The sequence below is a fragment of the Brachyhypopomus gauderio genome, chromosome 10 (genome assembly GCF_052324685.1).
Source record: "Brachyhypopomus gauderio isolate BG-103 chromosome 10, BGAUD_0.2, whole genome shotgun sequence".
Lineage (NCBI taxonomy): Eukaryota > Metazoa > Chordata > Actinopteri > Gymnotiformes > Hypopomidae > Brachyhypopomus > Brachyhypopomus gauderio.
This window is the reverse complement of record NC_135220.1, coordinates 19,787,854-19,809,734: the sequence shown is the minus strand read 5'-3', so window position 1 is coordinate 19,809,734 and position 21,881 is coordinate 19,787,854. Positions and strand designations below refer to the sequence as shown.

At 44.7% G+C, this 21,881-nt stretch overlaps 2 protein-coding genes across 4 annotated transcripts; one reads left to right on the top strand and one right to left on the bottom strand.

The window, feature by feature from the left end:
• Positions 1–204: 204 nt before the first annotated feature.
• LOC143525905 (uncharacterized) lies at positions 205–6,968 on the top strand. Of its 2 annotated transcripts, none has more exons than XM_077020367.1 (6): positions 205–1,180; positions 3,108–3,269; positions 4,519–4,663; positions 4,930–5,006; positions 5,544–5,641; positions 5,867–6,968. In XM_077020367.1, the coding sequence occupies exons 1-6, from the start codon at positions 530–532 to the stop codon at positions 5,934–5,936; spliced, it is 1,203 nt and encodes a 400-aa protein (XP_076876482.1). In that variant the 5' UTR covers positions 205–529; the 3' UTR covers positions 5,937–6,968. The 2 variants fall into 2 exon arrangements, with proteins under 2 accessions (XP_076876482.1, XP_076876483.1); XM_077020368.1 differs by having other exon boundaries at positions 208–1,180; positions 3,111–3,269.
• On the bottom strand, positions 6,714–21,600 carry rnf208 (ring finger protein 208). 2 transcript variants are annotated; one of them, XM_077020371.1, is made up of 3 exons: positions 20,671–21,600; positions 9,079–9,260; positions 6,714–8,540 (listed from the first exon to the last, which is right to left on the bottom strand). In XM_077020371.1, exon 3 carries the CDS (start codon positions 8,238–8,240, stop codon positions 7,458–7,460), a length of 783 nt encoding a protein of 260 aa, XP_076876486.1. In that variant the 5' UTR covers positions 8,241–8,540; positions 9,079–9,260; positions 20,671–21,600; the 3' UTR covers positions 6,714–7,457. The 2 variants fall into 2 exon arrangements, with proteins under 2 accessions (XP_076876486.1, XP_076876485.1); XM_077020370.1 differs by having other exon boundaries at positions 6,714–9,260.
• Positions 21,601–21,881: the final 281 nt, after the last annotated feature.

Below are 21,881 nucleotides of genomic sequence, written 5' to 3'. Positions count from 1 at the left end.
CATGTACATAAGTAACAGACTTGGAGTATTGCATGTTACAACTGAGAGTGTTTTTCACATGTAATGTGCTCGACGTGTGTCTGTCACAGACCGTAGTTCCCCCAAATGTCCATTTTGAGTTTCGGTATGATTGGCTTTCCACGTACTCCCAGTTTCTGTATGCTTTGCTTCAGGAATCCTGGCACAGAGCTGTCACGTTCCAACATGCCGGTGCAGACGGACAGGCTGGGAGAATGACAGTGGAAGTGGGGGAAGACAAGTGTCACGATTCCCCTCAAGACGCAGCAGAGGAATGTAGGCGGTCCTTTCGGGATTCTTTGAATTGGTGTCACAAGCTTCAAACCGACTTCCTGCTAGGTGCAGTCAGTCATCACCTGTCAGGTGGAATACGTTTCTGCTCCGCTCTCGGGAAGGTGTACACATACGGCAAGCACACGTCTGCACACTGTGGAGGACAGCAGAAGACTGGAAGTCACGGTGGGAGGTTGGGAAGACGCTGCAAGCAGAGTCCAGACAGATCTGCGGACTGATGAATCTGTACAGGAGCTTCGGGTGTCTACTAGAGACCTGGGTAGCAGAGGGTTATCCAGCCACAGCCTTCCTGAATGGGGGTTCGGAGAGTCAGCTAGATGCTAACGACAGTTACTCCAGGTCCTCAGAGCCTGTGAGGCTGGGGGGAATCCCTCTCCGGTCAGAGTCTGAGGATTCTGGAGTGGAGCTGCCGTCAGTGGCCAGCGCCCAGAGCCCTCTAGCCAGCACACCCATCTCCGAGGACTTGATCCCACTCGCACAGGCCGCCGAAGACAAGTCAGCCTCCTCTTCTTCTGAAGATAAGTCACCCTCCTCTTCCTCACCAGCTCCTTCCCTGTGCTCTTCCTCCTCGTCTTGCTTCTTCAGAGGAGCGGAGGGGCTTGTGGAGTCGCCCGTAGCTGCAGGAGGGGCGGTGGAGCAGGCCCTGCGCAGAACTAAACCAGCCTGGAAACAGGCCACAGTGAAGGACTCAGCAGTTTCACAGTCTGCCACAGGCGACAGTACCCGCCAACGCTCCAACACCCTCTCCAGCTTCAGAACATACCATCGCACTGGAAAAGCTCCCAGGGATCAACAGGGACCAGCAGTAAACCACAGACGAACACACACAACACTGCAGCATGCGCACAGCACCACAGACCTGGCAGAGGTAGGGGCTGTCTTTGGCTCTTGCTTATAGTCTAGTGTACACTGGTAATGTTACAGTGGACAGTGTTTTTGCCACCACTGAACAAATACCACAGTACAAACATTGGTGTCATTAACAAAAAGTCTAAAAAAGTTCTGAGGGAATGGTTGTAATTCTGATAACTGATTATTTAGGTGTTGTTTGGAACAGTTTCATTTCCTCTTATGTTTGGCTCATTCACACAGTTGTGTAGGTGCATGAAGCAAGTGTTTGTGAGCACGAGCATGATAACTAAATGCGTTTTGTGTTCCTGTGTACAGCATTCTGCTTTTGCTTAGCACACCATTAGCATTCAGACATCTGATGTTAGTGCATGTTTACTTGTTACGTTGTAACACCGTTGTTACCTTTGTTTCCTGTTTTGTTTTGTTTTGTTTTTGGGGGGGGGGGGGGGGGGGGGTTTGGTAATACCTTCACCTTAAGCACAGGGCCGCTGATGGCTGTTTGGGGGACGGTCCAGTCGCAGGCCAGCAGTGACAAAAACACGCCACCTAAATATATGATCAGATTTCATGTGCCACAGTCGATAACTAGAAGCCTGTAAAATTTATTAAGACAGGTGTACCGAGTAAATTGACCAGTTAATGTCTGATGTGTCGACCATATCTGCTTTAACTGGGCTATTTACATAATCACAAAAGACACGTAAGTGACTTTGACGACGTGAAGAGAACACGGATAATCGAAGCATGAACTTCATACCACGTGACATTTATTGGTCTACAAATTACCATCAATCATCCAGTTTCATTATTTTTTTATCACATTGTTGTATAATTAGACGTTCACCTCTCACATACCTGATTGAGGTAATAATCACGCACGTTTAGGCCCAGACAAAAGCACGTCGTGCTGCGCCGGGTGTAGAGAAGCTCTTCGACGATGCTGTTTATGAAAACCGGTCGGTTCGGGCGAATGAAGCACGACTGGAATGGTTCCAAGACGAAGCGGTTCGGCAGGAATGCGGGGGTGTCTAGGACGCGCTTGTAGATAGCAGTGGGTACAGTACGTGTGCTGAGAGGTGAAAGGATGTAACATTTTAGACATGTTATTTCCTCTAATTTGTCTTACACGTTTTAATCTTACACGTTTTGATTTTGTTTTTGGCTGACGAAGGTTCGTTGCCGTTTGAAATTTACTAGTAAGGTGTATCTAAATTATTGAGAAGGTTGTATATTGTGCAACCTATTGTGATATATTACTTTTTTTAGATTATTTGTTTTGGAGGTAAATGAGTGGAGTATAAGATTAGTTTATTGTCTACCATCACTTACAATATAGTATCAGAAGCATTAAGCTTTAAGGACTCTGGGGCTGAATCTGAATATTAGGGGAGAAGTGCACTGCAGAGATTAGAATGTACTACACAGGGGAGATGTGTACTACAGGGGAGAGTTGTATACCACAGAGGGGAGATGTGTGCTACAAAGGGGAGAGTTGTATACTACAGGGGAGAGTTGTATACTACATTGGAGAGTTGTATACTACACAGGGGAGATGTGTACTACAGAGGACAGTTGTGTACTACAGAGGGGAAATGTGCAATATAGGCAATAGAAGTGTACTACAGAGGACAGAAAACCCTACAGATGGTAAATGTGCACTACAGAAAGGAGTTGTGGACTACAGAGGGTACCTGTACATTACAGGAATGATATGTGCACTGCAGAAGGCAAATGTGCATTATAGAGGACGGAAGGGTACTAGAGGATAGAAGTGCACTGTAGAAGGGAACAGTGAACTTTACAGGGGATGCCACGTGCACCTTTCATAGCACACAATTGAGCACTGTGTTGAATTCACAAACTTTCTTACTGATGGGTGTGTGTGTGTGTGTGTGTGTGTGTGTGTGTGTGTGTGTGTGTGTGTGTGTGTGTGTGTGTGTCAGCAGGCTGCATGCGACACAGAGTCCAGTATGTCCCCTGGCCTGCTGTACCTGGAGCAGGTGTGCCAGGTGATGCAGGAGATGGCTCGCCTGCAGCAGCTGAACCAGAGGCTGCAGATGGAGGTGGAGTCTCTCCGAGACCGCCGGCGAGAAACTGAGAGAGAGGTGAGATAAGGTTTCTGCTGTAGATACATGGGACTTAACAGTTAGCTGCCCTTCCTGAATGAGCACACAAATTCAAAATTGAATCCAGTTATTTGTATGGGTGCCTCTCGATGGTCTACACATGTTCAGACTGAATGGTGAAATATATTTGATAAATCCAATGCATTGTCAGGTTATGGTTATCAATAGGTTCTGGGGAAACAATACATTTTTCCAAGGAGATTTGCTTGACCAATGTCTAAAATCAAGTCAAATACTTGATAGTTTGGTCCGGGATGTCTGTTATAACTCAGCAAAATATTTGCAGATCTACCTTCTTACCTGTCCTTGTGCCAAAGGTCATTCCGTTTATCACTCTCGGTTCCTGCCGAGGTTCTTCCACAGCACCATTTCATGGATGGTCCTTCTCATGGTCTCCCGTAGTGAGCCCAGCAGGGCTCAGAGATGGTCCTTCTCATGGTCTCCCGTAGTGAGCCCAGCAGGGCTCAGAGATGGTCCTTCTCATGGTCTCCCATAGTGAGTCCAGCAGGGCTCAGAGATGGTCCTTCTCATGGTCTCCCGTAGTGAGCCCAGCAGGGCTCAGAGATGGTCCTTCTCATGGTCTCCCGTAGTGAGCCCAGCAGGGCTCAGAGATGGTCCTTCTCATGGTCTCCCATAGTGAGTCCAGCAGGGCTCAGAGATGGTCCTTCTCATGGTCTCCCGTAGTGAGCCCAGCGGGGCTCAGGCCAGCTGCTTTGTGACCATGTCTGCTGCCACACTGCCTGCTGTGAAAACTACTAAACAAGCTGATTGAATTGAAGGGCAATATTAAAACAGTGAAGTGGCCGGAGTGAATTCTAAAGCTATTCAGGTTCTAGGTTTATGCTCCCAGAACAGACCGGAGCAGCACGTGTTTTAGCGAAGCCATCTGCTTTGTGCAGCATTTGTATACTGTATATCCTTCAGATGCTTCTGTTACCCAAGGTTTTGATATACAGTATTCGTCTTAAGCTCAGTGAGTTGATTTGCTGAGTGTTATGTAGTTTTTACTATTTCTTCTGTACTTTTAATAACCTGGCTGGTTTGTGTCATTTGCTTTACTGATTGCGTGTTAAATGGTTTTTTTATTTTTGTGCATTTGACTGAAATGACTCAGATTTTTGTTATAATCAGGGTTGCATATGTGAAGCACTTGTGTTGCCCTAAATATTTCTGCAATGTAGTGTATTTGTGTTCAACTAATTCATTTGTAATTTTTTTCTTTTTGCAGTCTGCTTGTTTACAGAAGGGTGAAATAAAGTGCACAGTCATAGACAGACTAGAGCTTTGGGGTGTGGAGGAGCAGCCGGACTCCTCTTCTCCAGTCTTCCGCCGCAGGACTGTGTCTGACACAAGAGCTTTTCTCCGGCAGGACAGTGAGTACTTATGTGCTTATCCACCACAGCAACAGCCCTAACTAAGTACACAAGAGCTAAAGGAATATTTCTGCACTGTCATTACAACAAATGACAGGGTTATGTGACCATAACATAGAAACAAATGTTTTCATTAACTCTGTCCCAGCTCTTAAGAAGATACTGAGGAAAACTCTAAGTTACTTTTAAGTCCAGTTCAGCCATGAATCTCCTGCTCCTGTTCCTGCTGGAAGTGTGATGAATGTGGTTTTCTGTGTTTCTTGCAGACAGAGCTAAACTCTCCAAAAGTGGACAGTTCACATCCACAAACATCTTACTGGAGGAGCCAGAGACCATCCAGCCGGTACAGAAAACGCATTCACCCACTGTAGCAGTTTGTTTCCAAAGTTACCAGGATACACACTGAGCAAAACTGGTTAGGTGTGTGTTGAACCAACATGTTGTAACGTGAGAAGAGTATGGAATTTAAAATTATTGTTGAAATGTAGTTTGAGATCAGCACAAAATGTAGAGCTTTACTGTGGAACTGCAGCTTGATTTACTGAAAAGTAATCAGCACAGCCCAAAATTGCACCATAACTTTACAGTTGTGGTACAGCTAGTTCAGTAACCTAGAACGTCCATTGGAAAAATTATACTTAAATGTTCAACAAATCAACCAAACACCAGAGTAATAATCTTATCTGAAATAAAATTGTTTACCCAGCAAAATTACTTGTATTGTGTGTTGTAACTGTTGTGTTGAATGTTCTAATACTGGTATGGGGACATGTCATGACTGTTATTGTTGCATGTTCTAACACTAGTGCGAGGACGTGCATCGTAACTGTTATTGTTGAATGAGCTGGCGTGGATTAAGGTTTTGCATTTGTTTATCCAGGCAGGGGAAACAAAGATGAGGAAGGTGAGTAGTAGCCTGAAGCTGAAGATTAGCTCACTGAGAAGGAATGAAAAGTCAAAACCCGCTGGGAGAGACAGGTGAGACTTTGGCATGCTGGGTTATCATTAATGGGCTTAGCATTAAGAAACTATAGTGCAACATTCGTCACTTCAGAATGTGTCCAGTTTATGGTGATGTTCAAAAAATATTTAATTAAAAAGAACTTTAAAAATAAAGTTCCTTCTGTTTGCCATCATTGATTCACCATTCTTTATTGGTGCTGGTGTTAATTTTCTCTTCCTCTGTCTCATGTCATCCTAAAGCTCACAAAGTGAGAAGACAACATCACTAAGGCAGCTGTTCAGAAACAGGAGGCGGTCCACTCGTCTGTGAGACTCACACAGCGCCTTTACCCTAGATCAGCAGGAGGAAGAACCTTAGCACAAATGGACCTAGGGGACCCTGTAATGGATTCTTACCTATAAAGTTGCACCTACACACCTAATGCACAGTCAAAGTCTCCACTCATTTTGTTCAAGGGAAGGCTTAAAACTGTGGCTTGGCAACCAGGCCTGAATTATGGGATTACCTCAGGTGTTACAGCAAGTGTTCAAATTGCATCAGCATTTATAGGGCAAGGCTTAGTTCCGGGGTGAGGCTGGCTGTGAGCTAGGTCAGTGATACAGACTGGATCCAGCCTGTTTCTTGCTGTCCTATGTGTCACCCTAATGGCATTCAGCTATAACTATACCTTTTCAATCTTTCATAGCATAATAGATTTTAAGCTGTTTTATCTGAATTTATGTGTTAGATGAATGCTAATGAATGCACTTATAATGCATCAAACCTAATACTTCAAAAGAATGATGACAGTTGGAGAGAATACCTGGTAAGCTGAGTCTCTCCTTATTCGCATATTTGGTCTGACTTGTTTTTACAGCTCAGGTAAAAGAATACAGTTGTTACATTCTTAAAGCCCAGAGCAATCATATTTGAGGAAATGTAACATATTGCAATATTGTGTATGTGTATTCCATAAACATAAGCCAAATATACTGTGAGATATATTTAATATGTGCCATTTTTGATTGCTGCTAAAATCTTACCAAGCTGAGATAACACAGAGAGATTGCAGGTGTTTCTCTGCCAGAACACTTTTTCACCACACGAGCTGTTCTCTATGTGAGCTGTTCTCTATGTGAGCTGTTCTCTATGTGATGTATTTTCTATGTGAGGTGATCTCTATATCTGGACACTTTCATGCTAAGATACTCAGTGTAAATATTCCTTATTCTCGGACCACTCTTTCTCTCAAAATAATTACTGATTTCCATTGTATTTATGTAATCTGTGTGCTTGTTTTAATGATTGTAGTGTTCTGAATGTACATAGCAATGTTTAATAAACAACTTTTGTCTTATATGATTTCATTAGGACTTTTAGTTTGTTCCTGCTCCTTCATATCATGTGAATTTAACTGATCTGTTGTGTTATGTGTTCATCTCTTTAGCAACCTTAAGGAAGATTGAGCTTTCATGTTGAGACCAAGCCACTGCTTTGACATTATTCATTTATTTGCTTTATTTTATCCAGGAGGAGGGAGACAAGGTCTCCTTGGCATTCCCATGTGAAGAGATGACAAACACATCCAAACAAGAAAGACAGGGCTCAAGGGAGAGGACTTGACCAGTTCGTACATAAAATACATTTACTCTGATATTTCATTTCTCTTTTGGCTCCTTGCACAAGTGTCTCTTTCACTTAAAAGTCCAGACAGCAACCGTCTGTGCTAATAGATCTATAGATACATCTGTGTGTGAGACAGAGGACTTTGGAATAACAGTGTGGCGGGTAGGGGAGGTCGAGTACTGGCGTTTTGGCTCAAACAGTGCCACGCGGTGGTCTGTTTTGGAACTACATGATGCCACAGGAGGAGAGAGGGTTGGAGATGTGGCAGGTGCAGGCCGATTGGCAGTACTGGCGCACCGTCTGGTAGCAGCTGCGGTCGGTGTCACCGCCCCACTGCATGGTCCCACCGGGGTCGGAGGGCAGCCGGCTCAGGATGCTGGTATTGATGGCCAGCGCGGCCAGGCCATAGTCGGTGAAGAGCACCGTCTCCCGGCGGCATGTGGGACAGGAGATGAACTTGTACTTGGGGCAAGACTCGTACAGAATCTGCAGGCACTCCTCACACACAGAGTGCAGGCAGGACAGAATCCGCGGACGCTTGCCAGCAAAGTTGTAGGTGTGCCCACACGTTGGGCAGTCCAGGGGCTCGCATGGCATCACTGGCCCCGAGGACGTTGAGGAAGAGGAGGAGGAGGAGGTGGATGAAGAGCGTAGTACATACTGGTTCACGATCACGTCGTCCATCTTGTAGTGAAACTGGTGGTAGCAGATCTCCGCATTGCTGGCCTTGCGTTGGGCCAAGTAGGCTGCTTCACGCCGAAGGATCGGGACAGGGGGAGACACCAGAGGACGGGGGTTGACCACGGTGTTACCATTGACCTCCAGGTCACTGCAGGCCTGGTTAACAATGACCTCCCCCTCACCACCGCCATCCCAGGCCACGCGGGGGGGTGGAGCAAAGCGAGGCTGTGTGACAGGCACAGGGCACTCCCGAGGAAACTTCTCTGATTGGATGATCTTGACTGTATCCATGGGGATTGTCACAGGCTGGCGCCGGAGACAGGACATTCGCTCAAGGAAGAGAGCGTGGTCTCTGCAGGGGTGTGTGACTCTGCAGGCTTGCGTATCTCTGCAGGTGTGTGCGGTCAGACTCACAGCCCTATTAGTGGTGATTGCAGTTTTCTCAGGGTACAGTCAGCCATTGCAGGGGACGTGAGGGCGAATGGTTTTGTCCATCGTTCCGTTAGAGTCTCTCACTGGTCACGCTAAAGTATGTCTTCCACGGGGTCTGGATGTTTAGAGATGGTCAGTCTAAGCTCTGAGAGTCCTTAAGGCAAACAGAGGCTCCTGTCTTGCCTCAACACGCAACTGATGCTTCAATGTGAAGGTTGCAATATTCAGCTGTTTGCAAGGTCAGTAGTGTACAAGTTTTAGTAGTTTAATATATGCAGTAGTTCACTATATCCAGTAGTTATCAGTTTGATGATACCCTGTTTAATAATACTTCACTAATAGGCAAAAATACTCTATATCCAGTTTTACAAATGAATGGCTTCAAACAGCATAGCACAAATACCTAATGACAAATATATGTCTCAGATTTAATATTCAAGCGAATACTGTATAATCTTATAGTGGCATAGATACAATAAGCACCAACACAGAAAGTCCCTTTAAGAAGGCCTTAAAGAGTACATTTCCAAGCTTCGGTTTTTTGCATTCAGTCTCAGTGGGTGGTATAGAGCAAGTTCTAAAAGGAAGTGATGTAATGTGTATTGGGATGTTCCACAGACAAAACTGGCACAAGCAGCTTCACTTCCTTCCCCTTTCAGAGCGACGCATTGGAGAGGCTGAGATCATGCCCACTTAGGGTGTGATAAGCAGCACCTTTTTGGAAGAAGGATACAAAGTTCTAGAAGATTCTCTTCTGGTGCAGTACAGCTTGTAATTCCTTAAGGGGTGTGTCTGTACTCTGGTCTAAGAAGGCAGGTGTCCACTCATGTCAGGTGTGTTGAAGGTGTCCAAGAGGCTTAGCTGAGTCTCGTCTCTCCACTCTGCTTTTTCCCATGAAGTATGAAGAGTTCTTTTCTGGTGGCAAAGACACAAGAATCGAAGTGGTGCTTAAAATAAAATGACAAAGCAAAACTATTTTAAACTATTTATATGCTTGCAGCGTCCAACTGCAGTACACAGTGCTGTGGTCATTTACAGCACGAAAACGCAAAGTCCACAGTTACAAGTCTGGCATGCCACTGTGAGTTCTTACAGTGCAGAGAGAAGTGCAGATAGGTGTGTGGAGGTTGCCAGGAGCAGGCAGTACGTCTCCAGTACAGCAGTACTGAAGATCTCCACAGACATACTCATACAGAAACTGGCCTGGATACAGCACAGCTTGCCCCATCGCTACATGACACACACTTCTCTGTTCATGCAGTTTGTAACATAAGTCCATGGACCAACTGTAAAATGAATGATGCTATGTGGGTATGTGGTGAGTCACTACCAAATGAACAGCTCATACACAAAATGTGTTTAGTCTGTGGTATGAAATCTAAGATTTAGTCATCTGTGAGAAACTTGGAGAATGTGTGTCTGTGTTTGTGTGTTGTGCTTGAACGCGTATTAGACAAGGACACATTTCTGAGGACAGGAAAAAGTAGGTGAACGTGACACATTTGGAGTGGTCTTCAGAGTAAGTGGGTGGAGAGAAGAACAGAGACACAGGGGGAGAGAGAGAGAGAGAGAGAGAGAGAGATGGAGGCAGGGAAAGAGAGGTGACCTAGATGATGCACGGAGAGTTTGGTGGATGGGGGACAGACAGAGAGAGTTGTTTTATTAAGAGTAGCTATTTATGAACTCTTTATCTCTTCAGTTTCACAGCACCCCATACACCCCCTCCCCTCATCATTTCTGGGTGTGTGTGATGATTTGCAGGCCTTTGTGTATTTAAGCTTATCCACTCTCCATCCACACTCTAACCGCTAGCTACCTGAGCTTTATCGAAAGGATAGCTGGACGTGCTTCATCCTTAGTTAAACACACATTTTAGGGTGTACGTTCACTCGTTCCGTCTAATATGCGTTTATGTGCGTTAGGGTGTGGGATTATTTTCTGTGTACTGTCGTCCATTTTGCTATGCGCCTGCGAGTCTTAAAGCCTCGAGCTGCCGTCACTCACATTTGTTCTCGCTGCGTTGCCACGGCACCGGAGGGCTGCGAGGTAGCTCCGAAAATAACCGCGCGCTCTCAAGCGTAGGGAGGCACGCACGTACACACAAATGACACACAAACTAGTGCAAATCTGCCATCTGATATCAGTTAGTGTACAGGCGTCAGAGCGTGTAAGATGTGGTAGCGAAAAGGGAAAATGGACGTTCGCCGTTTCCTGCAATTGTCATCATTTATAACTGTAAACGGGATATTTTCTAACCGTGGAGATGCTGGTGAGATAAATTGCACACGACACGATATTACTAATATTCACCTGTCGTTTATTATCCTTGGGTCTTCTAATACAAAGCCCAATGCTCACTAAAGCTACTGTATAAGTATTAATAAACCAAAGTTAAATTATTATTGTTGTGGATAATAAAAATTATTATAATATGAAAGTCGTAAAGCCCCAACTGGTATGTAGTGAGTGCAGTCTTCCTAGCTGATGTAATAAGAAACACAAGCAGGCTAGTGCACTAGGGTTCCTGGGTAATGAAGCAGGTTAGTGCACTAGGGTACATGGGTACTGAAGCAGCAGGCTTGGAGACTCTTTCTAGTGCTGGTCAGAGGATGCTCAGCCATTAGCAGAAGTCAACTGGTAATGAAATGTACTGGGCCTGTTAGATGGGACAGAGGGATGGAGTGAAGGTATGAAGCATTTTATAAAACTGGAGAGCAGATGACCAAATTACCTCCAAAGTCCTCCAAATTACCACACACAGGCCTACAGGACACACACTAATCTACACTGAAGTATGCACACCTCTCCTTACCAATGTCCCCATTATTATCATCACCCACACCTCTCTTTACCAATGTCCCCATTATTATCATCCACACCTCTCCTTACCAATGTCCCCATTATTATCATCACCCACACCTCTCCTTACCAATGTGCCCATTATTATCATCACCCACACCTCTCCTTACCAATGTCCCCATTATTATCATCCACACCTCTCCTTACCAATGTCCCCATTATTATCATCACCCACACCTCTCCTTACCAATGTCCCCATTATTATCACCCACACCTCTCCTTACCAATGTCCCCATTATTATCATCACCCACACCTCTCCTTACCAATGTCCCCATTATTATCACCCACACCTCTCCTTACCAATGTCCCCATTATTATCACCCACACCTCTCCTTACCAATGTCCCCATTATTATCATCACCCACACCTCTCCTTACCAATGTCCCCATTATTATCATCACCCACACCTCTCCTTACCAATATCCCCATTATTATCACCCACACCTCTCCTTACCAATGTCCCCATTATTATCATCACCCACACCTCTCCTTACCAATGTCCCCATTATTATCATCACCCACACCTCTCCTTACCAATGTCCCCATTATTATCATCCACACCTCTCCTTACCAATGTCCCCATTATTATCACCCACACCTCTCCTTACCAATGTCCCCATTATTATCATCACCCACACCTCTCCTTACCAATGTCCCCATTATCATCACCCACACCTCTCCTTACCAATGTCCCCATTATTATCATCACCCACACCTCTCCTTACCAATGTCCCCATTATTATCATCACCCACACCTCTCCTTACCAATGTCCCCATTATCATCACCCACACCTCTCCTTACCAATGTCCCCATTATTATCACCCACACCTCTCCTTACCAATGTCCCCATATTATCATCCACACCTCTCCTTACCAATGTCCCCATTATTATCACCCACACCTCTCCTTACCAATGTCCCCATTATTATCATCCACACCTCTCCTTACCAATGTCCCCATTATTATCACCCACACCTCTCCTTACCAATGTCCCCATTATTATCATCCACACCTCTCCTTACCAATGTCCCCATTATTATCACCCACACCTCTCCTTACCAATGTCCCCATTATTATCACCCACACCTCTCCTTACCAATGTCCCCATTATTATCATCCACACCTCTCCTTACCAATGTCCCCATTATTATCACCCACACCTCTCCTTACCAATGTCCCCATTATTATCATCACCCACACCTCTCCTTACCAATGTCCCCATTATTATCATCCACACCTCTCCTTACCAATGTCCCCATTATTATCACCCACACCTCTCCTTACCAATGTCCCCATTATTATCACCCACACCTCTCCTTACCAATGTCCCCATTATTATCATCACCCACACCTCTCCTTACCAATGTCCCCATTATTATCACCCACACCTCTCCTTACCAATGTCCCCATTATTATCACCCACACCTCTCCTTACCAATGTCCCCATTATTATCATCACCCACACCTCTCCTTACCAATGTCCCCATTATCATCACCCACACCTCTCCTTACCAATGTCCCCATTATTATCATCACCCACACCTCTCCTTACCAATGTCCCCATTATTATCACCCACACCTCTCCTTACCAATGTCCCCATTATTATCACCCACACCTCTCCTTACCAATGTCCCCATTATTATCACCCACACCTCTCCTTACCAATGTCCCCATTATTATCACCCACACCTCTCCTTACCAATGTCCCCATTATTATCATCACCCACACCTCTCCTTACCAATGTCCCCATTATTATCATCACCCACACCTCTCCTTACCAATGTCCCCATTATTATCACCCACACCTCTCCTTACCAATGTCCCCATTATTATCACCCACACCTCTCCTTACCAATGTCCCCATTATTATCACCCACACCTCTCCTTACCAATGTCCCCATTATTATCAGCCACACCTCTCCTTACCAATGTCCCCATTATTATCACCCACACCTCTCCTTACAAATGTCCCCATTATTATCATCACCCACACCTCTCCTTACCAATGTCCCCATTATTATCATCACCCACACCTCTCCTTACCAATATCCCCATTATTATCACCCACACCTCTCCTTACCAATGTCCCCATTATTATCACCCACACCTCTCCTTACCAATGTCCCCATTATTATCACCCACACCTCTCCTTACCAATGTCTCCATTATTATCATCACCCACACCTCTCCTTACCAATGTCCCCATTATTATCATCACCCACACCTCTCCTTACCAATATCCCCATTATTATCACCCACACCTCTCCTTACCAATGTCCCCATTATTATCACCCACACCTCTCCTTACCAATGTCCCCATTATTATCAGCCACACCTCTCCTTACCAATGTCCCCATTATTATCACCCACACCTCTCCTTACCAATGTCCCCATTATTATCACCCACACCTCTCCTTACCAATGTCCCCATTATTATCATCACCCACACCTCTCCTTACCAATGTCCCCATTATCATCACCCACACCTCTCCTTACCAATGTCCCCATTATTATCATCCACACCTCTCCTTACCAATGTCCCCATTATTATCACCCACACCTCTCCTTACCAATGTCCCCATTATTATCACCCACACCTCTCCTTACCAATGTCCCCATTATTATCATCACCCACACCTCTCCTTACCAATGTCCCCATTATTATCACCCACACCTCTCCTTACCAATATCCCCATTATTATCACCCACACCTCTCCTTACCAATGTCCCCATTATTATCACCCACATCTCTCCGGTGCTTCTGCTCATGCCTAACCTGTGCTGACAGACGTCTGACATCTAACGTTTACCCTTCTCATTCAACTAAATAAACGAGTGAGTGGGTGTGTGCGTGTGTATACATACTCACTCACCGAAAGACAGAGATAGATAGTGAGAGAGAGAGAGAGAGAGAGAGAGAGAGATTGAGCGTAGTGAATAACTGAACTCAAAATTATAGTGAAGTACACAAAGATTCCAGAGAAACAGGACATTTCAGAGAGAGGAGAGAGGTCCTTCATCAGCTGTGCAAATTATATATATATACAGTTGTGATCAAATTTATTCAACCCCCACTGAAATAAAGTGTTTTGGCCAGTTTGACATTGATTTTGATCATTTCAGTCATCTTATTTACAATTATATCAAAGAGGCACTTATAAATTAGACAAACATAACATAATATTTATGATGGAATAACCACAAATGTCTTTACTGTGCTCACATCATTATCAGTTTTATTCAACCCCCTAGTGACATTATTTTTTAGTACTTAGTACAACATCCTTTTCCAGTTATGACAGCTTTCAAGCGTGAAGCATAGCTTGACACAAGTGTCTTGCAGCGACCTATGGGTATCTTAGCCCATTCTTCATGGGCAAAAGCCTCCAGTTCAGTCACATTCTTAGGCTTGCGCACTGCAACTGCCTTCTTTAGGTCCCACCAGAGGTTCTCAATTGGATTTAAGTCTGGTGATTGCGATGGCCACTCTAGAATGTTCCAGCCTTTCATGTTCAACCATGCTCTAGTGGACTTGGATGTGTGCTTCGGATCATTGTCCTGTTGGAAGGTCCAACGTCTCCCAAGCCGCAGGTTTGTGACTGACTCCATCACATTTTCCTCCAAGATCTCCTGGTACTGAAGGGAATTCATGGTACCCTGCACACGTTGAAGCTTTCCTGTACCATTAGAAGCAAAACAGCCCCAAAGCATAATTGACCCCCCGCCATGCTTCACAGTAGGCAAGGTGTTCTTTTGTTCATAAGCCTGGTTCTTCCTTCTCCAAACATAGCGCTGGTCCATTGTCCCAAACAGTTCTAATTTAGTTTCATCTGACCACAGTACACTGTCCCAAAACCTTTGTGGCTTGTCCACATGACTTTTGGCATACTGCAGTCGACTTTTCTTGTTCTTTGGAGTCAGCAAGGGGGTGCGTCTGGGCGTTCTGGCATGGAGGTCTTCGTTATGCAGTGCGCGCCTTATTGTCTGAGCTGAAACTTCAGTGCCCACATCTGACAGGTCTTTTTTCAGTTCCTTAGCAGTCACGCGGGAATTTTTCTCCACATTACGCTTCAGGTAGCGCACAGCAGTCGCGGTCAGGATCTTCTTTCTGCCACGACCAGGTAACGTTTCCACTGTGCCCTTTAACTTGAACTTACGAATGATACTTCCGATAGTGTCTCTTGGAATATTTAACAACTTCGCAATCTTTTTATATCCATTGCCATTCTTGTGAAGAGCAATAACCTCTTCTCTTGTCTTCTGGGACCATTCTCTTGCCTTCACCATGCTTGGAAACACACCAGTAGATGTCTAGAAGGAGCTGAGTATCACAGTCCTTTTAAATCTGCCTAATTGGTGCTTATCATGCTTGATTGCTGCTTGTTGACATCCACAGATGTTTTCAATACCTGATGGAAAACACTGGAATGAACCTCTGTTCTTAGGAGTGGTAGTCGTAAAGGGGTTGAATAATTGTGTCAATGAAGAAATCACAAAAAGGCCATTTAATACTTTATGACAAAAAAAATTGATGCTATCTTAGTTGCATTTAGTTCTTTAACAAGTCCTTGTAAGATTTCATTATGAACACAATTACAAATGTGCACTGAATTCCATAAAACCCTTCGCAGCATTGGGGGTTGAATAAATTTGATCACAACTGTATATATATATATATATATATATATATATATATATATATATACTGTATATGTGTGTGTGTGTGTGTGTGTGTGTGTGTGTGTGTGTGTGTGTGTGTGTGTGTGTGTAAAAAAACCACCACACACACGTACCTTGTCTGCGTACTCCCCCTTGAGGTTAAGCCTTCAATACCAGTACGCACTCAATACTCTCTTTCAGTTTTAGAACATTCTTGGTCACATCCCCCATTCACTCCCACAATCGCACACCACACACATGCACAGAAAACAAAAATAACACACACATACACACACACATGCACCGCCCAGAACATTCCTCAAGCCTGTCCTCCTCTCTGTCTCCTTCCGTCTGTGTCTCTCCCCTCTCTAGCTTTCTCTGTCTAGTTTACATGTGGAAATGTATGTGTCTGTGTCTGTGTGTATGTGCACGCACACGTGTGTGTGCATTTGCGCTGGATACATTCCACCTGCTCACTGAAACAATCAGAGAGAAGGGAATATGTCTCATGTGAGATGATATCAGCTACATGTCACCATCTCTGTATTTCTAAACATGTCACGGGGCTTCTCCTCGGAGCCTGCTGACCCGCCTGTTACACACACAACCATTCCAGATATTTACATCAGGGCACTGAGATGACTCACTCACCCACAGTGGGCAGGTACCTGACATTCATAACAACATGGCACTAGCTGTGCCTTTTTCTCACTGTAAATAGGAGAATGAGATATTTCAGAGCCCATAATTACAGTATTGTTAATACATCCACAATGTTCATATATTCAAAAGAAATGCCTTCTGTTGCGGTGTTAGAGATGTATACTCATCAGCTGTGCTCTGGACTGTAATTTCATATCTGGTTTAAGTTATTCCGGTTTTGTTATTTCTGGGTTGTGTTATTTCATACTTTGTGTGTGTGTGTGTGTGTGTGTGTGTGTGTGTGTGTGTGTGTGTGTGTGTGCGTGTGTGTGTGTGTGTATAAGGCACAGGTTGTGCTGGTTGTGGGGGAAGGCAGTGGCTTTTAATAATTTAGTGCTCGTCATTGAGAGCAAGCGTCAGCCATTTTGCCTACAGTTCAGTGAGAAACGTAGGAGAGGGATTCTTTGTTCTTGCTACATGTGCTGTCAGTGCAGCTTCAGTTCACTATGTTCTTAACACACACACACACACTCACCTCTACAACACTAACACTAACCGCTCACACTAACACTCACCTCTACAACATTAACACCAACCACTAACACTAACACTCACCTCTACAACACTAACAGCCACCACTATTAGACTAACTCTCACCTCCACAACATTAACACCAACCACTAACACTCACTCTACAACACTAACAGCCACCGCTGTAACACTAATACTTATCTCTCCAATACTGACACCTACCACTATAACACTAACACTCATGTCTACAACACTAACATCCACCAATATATCAGTAACACTCATCTCCACAACACTAACACCCACCACAATAACACTAACATGTACCTCTACAACACTAACACCCATCATAGCACTCACCTTTACAACACTTACACCCACCACTATAACAATAACACTCACCTGTACAGCACTAGCACCTACCACTATAACACTAACACTCAGCTCTATAACACTTACACCCACCACTAAAACAATAACACTCACTTCTACAGCACAGTACTAACACCCACCACTATAACACTAACTTTCCTTCGAGATCAATAAAGTATATTTTTCTTCTTCTATAACACTAACACGCACCACTATAACACTAACACTCACCTTTAACACCCATCATCATACTAACACTCATGTCTCCAATACTAACACACAACTTCACAACACAAACGTGCATGTTTAGAATGCTGACAGTCATATCAATTCTCTCCTTTACCACACTACCAGTCCCCACTACAACACCCACCTTTACAACATCCACCTTTACAACATCCACCTCTACAACACCCACTTCTACAACACCCACCTTTACAACACCCACCTTTACAACATCCACCTCTACAACACCCACTTCTACAACACCCTCCTCTACAACACCCACCTTTACAACATCCACCTCTACAACACCCACTTCTACAACACCCTCCTCTATGGTGTTGTAGCCACTACCAGTCCCCACTACAACACCCACCTTTACAACATTTACAACATCCACTTCTACAACACCCTCCTTTACAACATCCACCTCTACGACACCCACCTTTACAATTCAACCTCTACAACTACCACCTTTACAACATCCACCTCTACAACACCCTCCTCTACAACACCCACCTTTACAACATCAACCTCTACAACACTCACCTCTACAACACCCTCCTCTACAACATCCACCTCTACAACACCCTCCTCTACAACACCCACCTTTACAACATCCACCTCTACAACACCCACCTCTGCAACACCCACCTCTACAACACCCACCTTTACAACATCAATCTCTACAACACCCACCTCTACAACACCCTCGTCTACAACACCCACCTTTACAACATCAACCTCTAAAACACCCTCCTCTACAACATCAATCTCTACAACACAACACCCACCTCTATAACACTCACCTCTAGAACACCCTCCTCTACAACACCCACCTCTACAACACCCTCGTCTACAACATCAATCTCTACAACATCCACCTCTATAACACCCACCTCTATAACACTCACCTCTATAACACCCACCTCTACAACACCCTCGTCTACAACACCCACCTTTACAACATCAACCTCTACAACACCCACCTTTATTACATCCACCTCAACAACACCCACCTCTACAACACCCTCGTCTACAACACCCACCTTTATAACATCAATCTCTACAACACCCACCTTTATTACATCCACCTCAACAACACCCACCTCTACAACACCCTCGTCTACAACACCCACCTTTATAACATCCACCTCTACAACACCCTCCTCTACAACACACACCTCTACAACATCCACCTCTACAACACCCACCTTTACAACATCAACCTCTACAACATCCACCTCTACAACACCCACCTCTACAACACCCTCGTCTACAACACCCACCTTTATAACATCCACCTCTACAACACACACCTCTACAACATCCACCTCTACAACACCCACCTTTACAACATCAACCTCTACAACACCCACCTCTACAACACCCTCCTCTACAACACCCACCTCTACAACACCCACCTCTACAACACCCACCTTTATTACATCCACCTCAACAGCACCCTTCTCTACAACACCCACCCTTATAACATCCACCTCTACAACACTCAACTCTACAACATCCACCTCTACAACACCGACCTCTACAACACCCACCTTTACAACACCCTCCTCAACAACACCCACCTTTACAACACCCACCTCTACAAAACACAACTTCACAATATTTACTCTTTTATAATGCTGTCAGACGCTTAGTTATATCAGCACTTGCCTCTTCACAGCACTAACACCCATCTTTACAACACTAACACCTCTACAACACAATCAACTTTACTAACACAGTACTAAGACTCACCTCAACCTCACAACACTAACTTAGAGCTACATTACTAGAACTACCTAAACAACATTGCCACAACACTAACAGTTAAAAGTACTAGCACACCTTTGCTACAATATTAATGAGATGTTGTATTCACAACAGAGAATATCTTAATAAGAAACATCATTAGTTATAGCACTCTACTATTAGCACACTACAAACAAAATGCAGTAATCTTTACAATAATGGAATTTATAATGTTTTTATTGAAATCTCTGTTGTGAGCTCACATTTAGTTAGATTATTACTTACCAACACACTGAATAATAACAAAGATGACCTAAATTAACAACACAACCATAAACAACTGCAGGCAGTACTGATGCCTACACACAACCTCGATTCTGGTAATAACAAACCACAATGATTATACAGCCGATGCAACCACCTATTATTTCACTGAAGAGATCAATTACCGCTGACTTTAATTAGAGCACATTAACCAGCTGAGATCTACAGCTATGAGATGAGAAAGCAGGTGCTTGTGAAGGATGCCACTCATACACCTCCACACACTCAAGGGAGCGACTCTCCGGGGCCACTGTGTGAACCGACTGATCAAGGCTATTGATCAGGAAGGTTTTGTGAGAGGTGTGTGCTGGGGTCAGTGCCTGAGGTAGAGGTGTGTGTGTTTGTGCGTGTGTGTGTGTGTGTGTGTGTGTGTGTGTGTGTGTGTGTGTGTGTGGTAGTTATGCAATAGGAGCAATGGATATGCAGGATGGACTGCAGGAGGCATGCACGGTCAAAATGGCTTTCCGTACACACACACACACACACACACACCCACACACACACACAAACACACACACATAGAAGTCTCTGGCACACTGTATATCCCTGATGTGTCAGTCAAAATGACATTCTGCAAGTCTTCGACTACACTACTGACGTAGCGTTTTGGTAGTTTGAAGGTGCTCAACATGGCTGTACTGACACTATAACCTGAACATAATTGTACAGATTATACAATTGTAAACACATACACACGATCAAATGTGCATTTCACACACATTCACATACCACACACACAGCTACATATATCCAGCTACATAAGCATGAATGCAGTATCACACACCTGCAGATTCAAAATGACTTGCAACATTTAAACCGCAAAATGAGTCAATTTCATTTAGACTGGGATAAACAAGCTGGTCAGCCTCATCAAACCTTCAATAAAACATACATCTCTGCAACATACACACAAACACGTACATATACTACAAAAAACTATCCAAAACAAATACACACCTCTTTTCCTATGTTGTTGTACCTCTTTGCTCACTGTTGTGTGCTTGTGTTCAGTCCAGTTGGTATCCGTGTTCAATTGTTGGCAATGTTATACAGTGGACAGCTCTGCGTATCCTGCCTTTGTGAACACGCTGTCCCAGCGAGGATGATGATGACAACCGCAGTCTGGGTTTCTGAAGAAGGTCGGCTGGCTTATATCGCCAGAGTCAAGGTTACTCTTCCATGTCGTCCAGCAGAGCAGAAGCCTGATTACGGATGGTGGGAGGTGAAAATCGAGTGAGAGCGCTCATCTGTTCCTGCGAGGGGAGGTGGAGTGCAGGGTGGAGGACATGAGGGATGGAGGAGGATGTGTTGGTGGAGGAAAGATACGTCACAGTGCCACACACAGCCAGCCAAACACAGACAGAGATAGAGGGATGATGGCTGAGTCCTCTTGTTTTTCTTTCTTCCTTCTTTTCTTCCTTATTTCCTTTGCGATCCCACTCTCTCTCTGCCCATCCCTCAAGTCCTCTACTTCGTCAGTTTCCCCCTCCTGTATGTATCTCTCTACCTGTCTCTCTCTCTCTCTGTCTCACTCTCCTTCTCTCCTTTACATGCTCACTGTTTTCGTCCTCGGTGCTGTGCTGCTGCCGTCTGTCAGAGCCAGAGCTCTCTGCAGTCTGCTCTGGCTTTATGATTCTCCACTCTCAGAAGCCGTTTGTCTCTACAGCTCCTTCCCCCACACACACACGCTCTCTCGCTCTCTTTCTCTCTCCCTTGCTCCCTCGCTCTCTCTCTCTCACTCACTCTCGCTCTCTCGCCTGTCAATGCTTCTCTGTGAGTGTGCACAGCCTCACACACACAAAACACACAGGCGGGCACACTCTCACACACCCCTCTCACACACCCCTTTTGGTTTCATCCATGTGTGCACATCTCTCTCCCCTCTCCTAGACTGTTTCCTCTAGCCTTCACTCATTTATTGTTTCATTATTTATTTTTTTCTTGCTCTCTCTCTTTCTCTCCATCCCACCCTTTCTCACTCCATTCCTTCTCTCTTATTCCCTCTCACCCCCTCCCCTCTCTCTTCTTTCTCTCTTTCTCTCTCTCTCTCTCTCTCTCTCTCTCTCTCTCTCTCTCTCCCTCTTTCTGCAGTCTTCTTCGCTGCAGTACCTCTGCAGACCGGATCACGTTTTCCTCATCGCTAGTGAAAAATCTGAGCCAATCAGAGC

Bases quoted from the DNA above. Each gene is read 5' to 3' on its own strand.
- rnf208 (XM_077020370.1), bottom strand. From the start codon at position 8,240: ATGTCCTGTCTCCGGCGCCAGCCTGTGACAATCCCCATGGATACAGTC.
- LOC143525905 (XM_077020367.1), top strand. From the start codon at position 530: ATGAATCTGTACAGGAGCTTCGGGTGTCTACTAGAGACCTGGGTAGCA. The intron at 3,270-4,518 runs GTGAGATAAGGT...TTCTTTTTGCAG, and splicing joins GGCGAGAAACTGAGAGAGAG to TCTGCTTGTTTACAGAAGGG. The intron at 4,664-4,929 runs GTGAGTACTTAT...TGTTTCTTGCAG, and splicing joins AGCTTTTCTCCGGCAGGACA to ACAGAGCTAAACTCTCCAAA.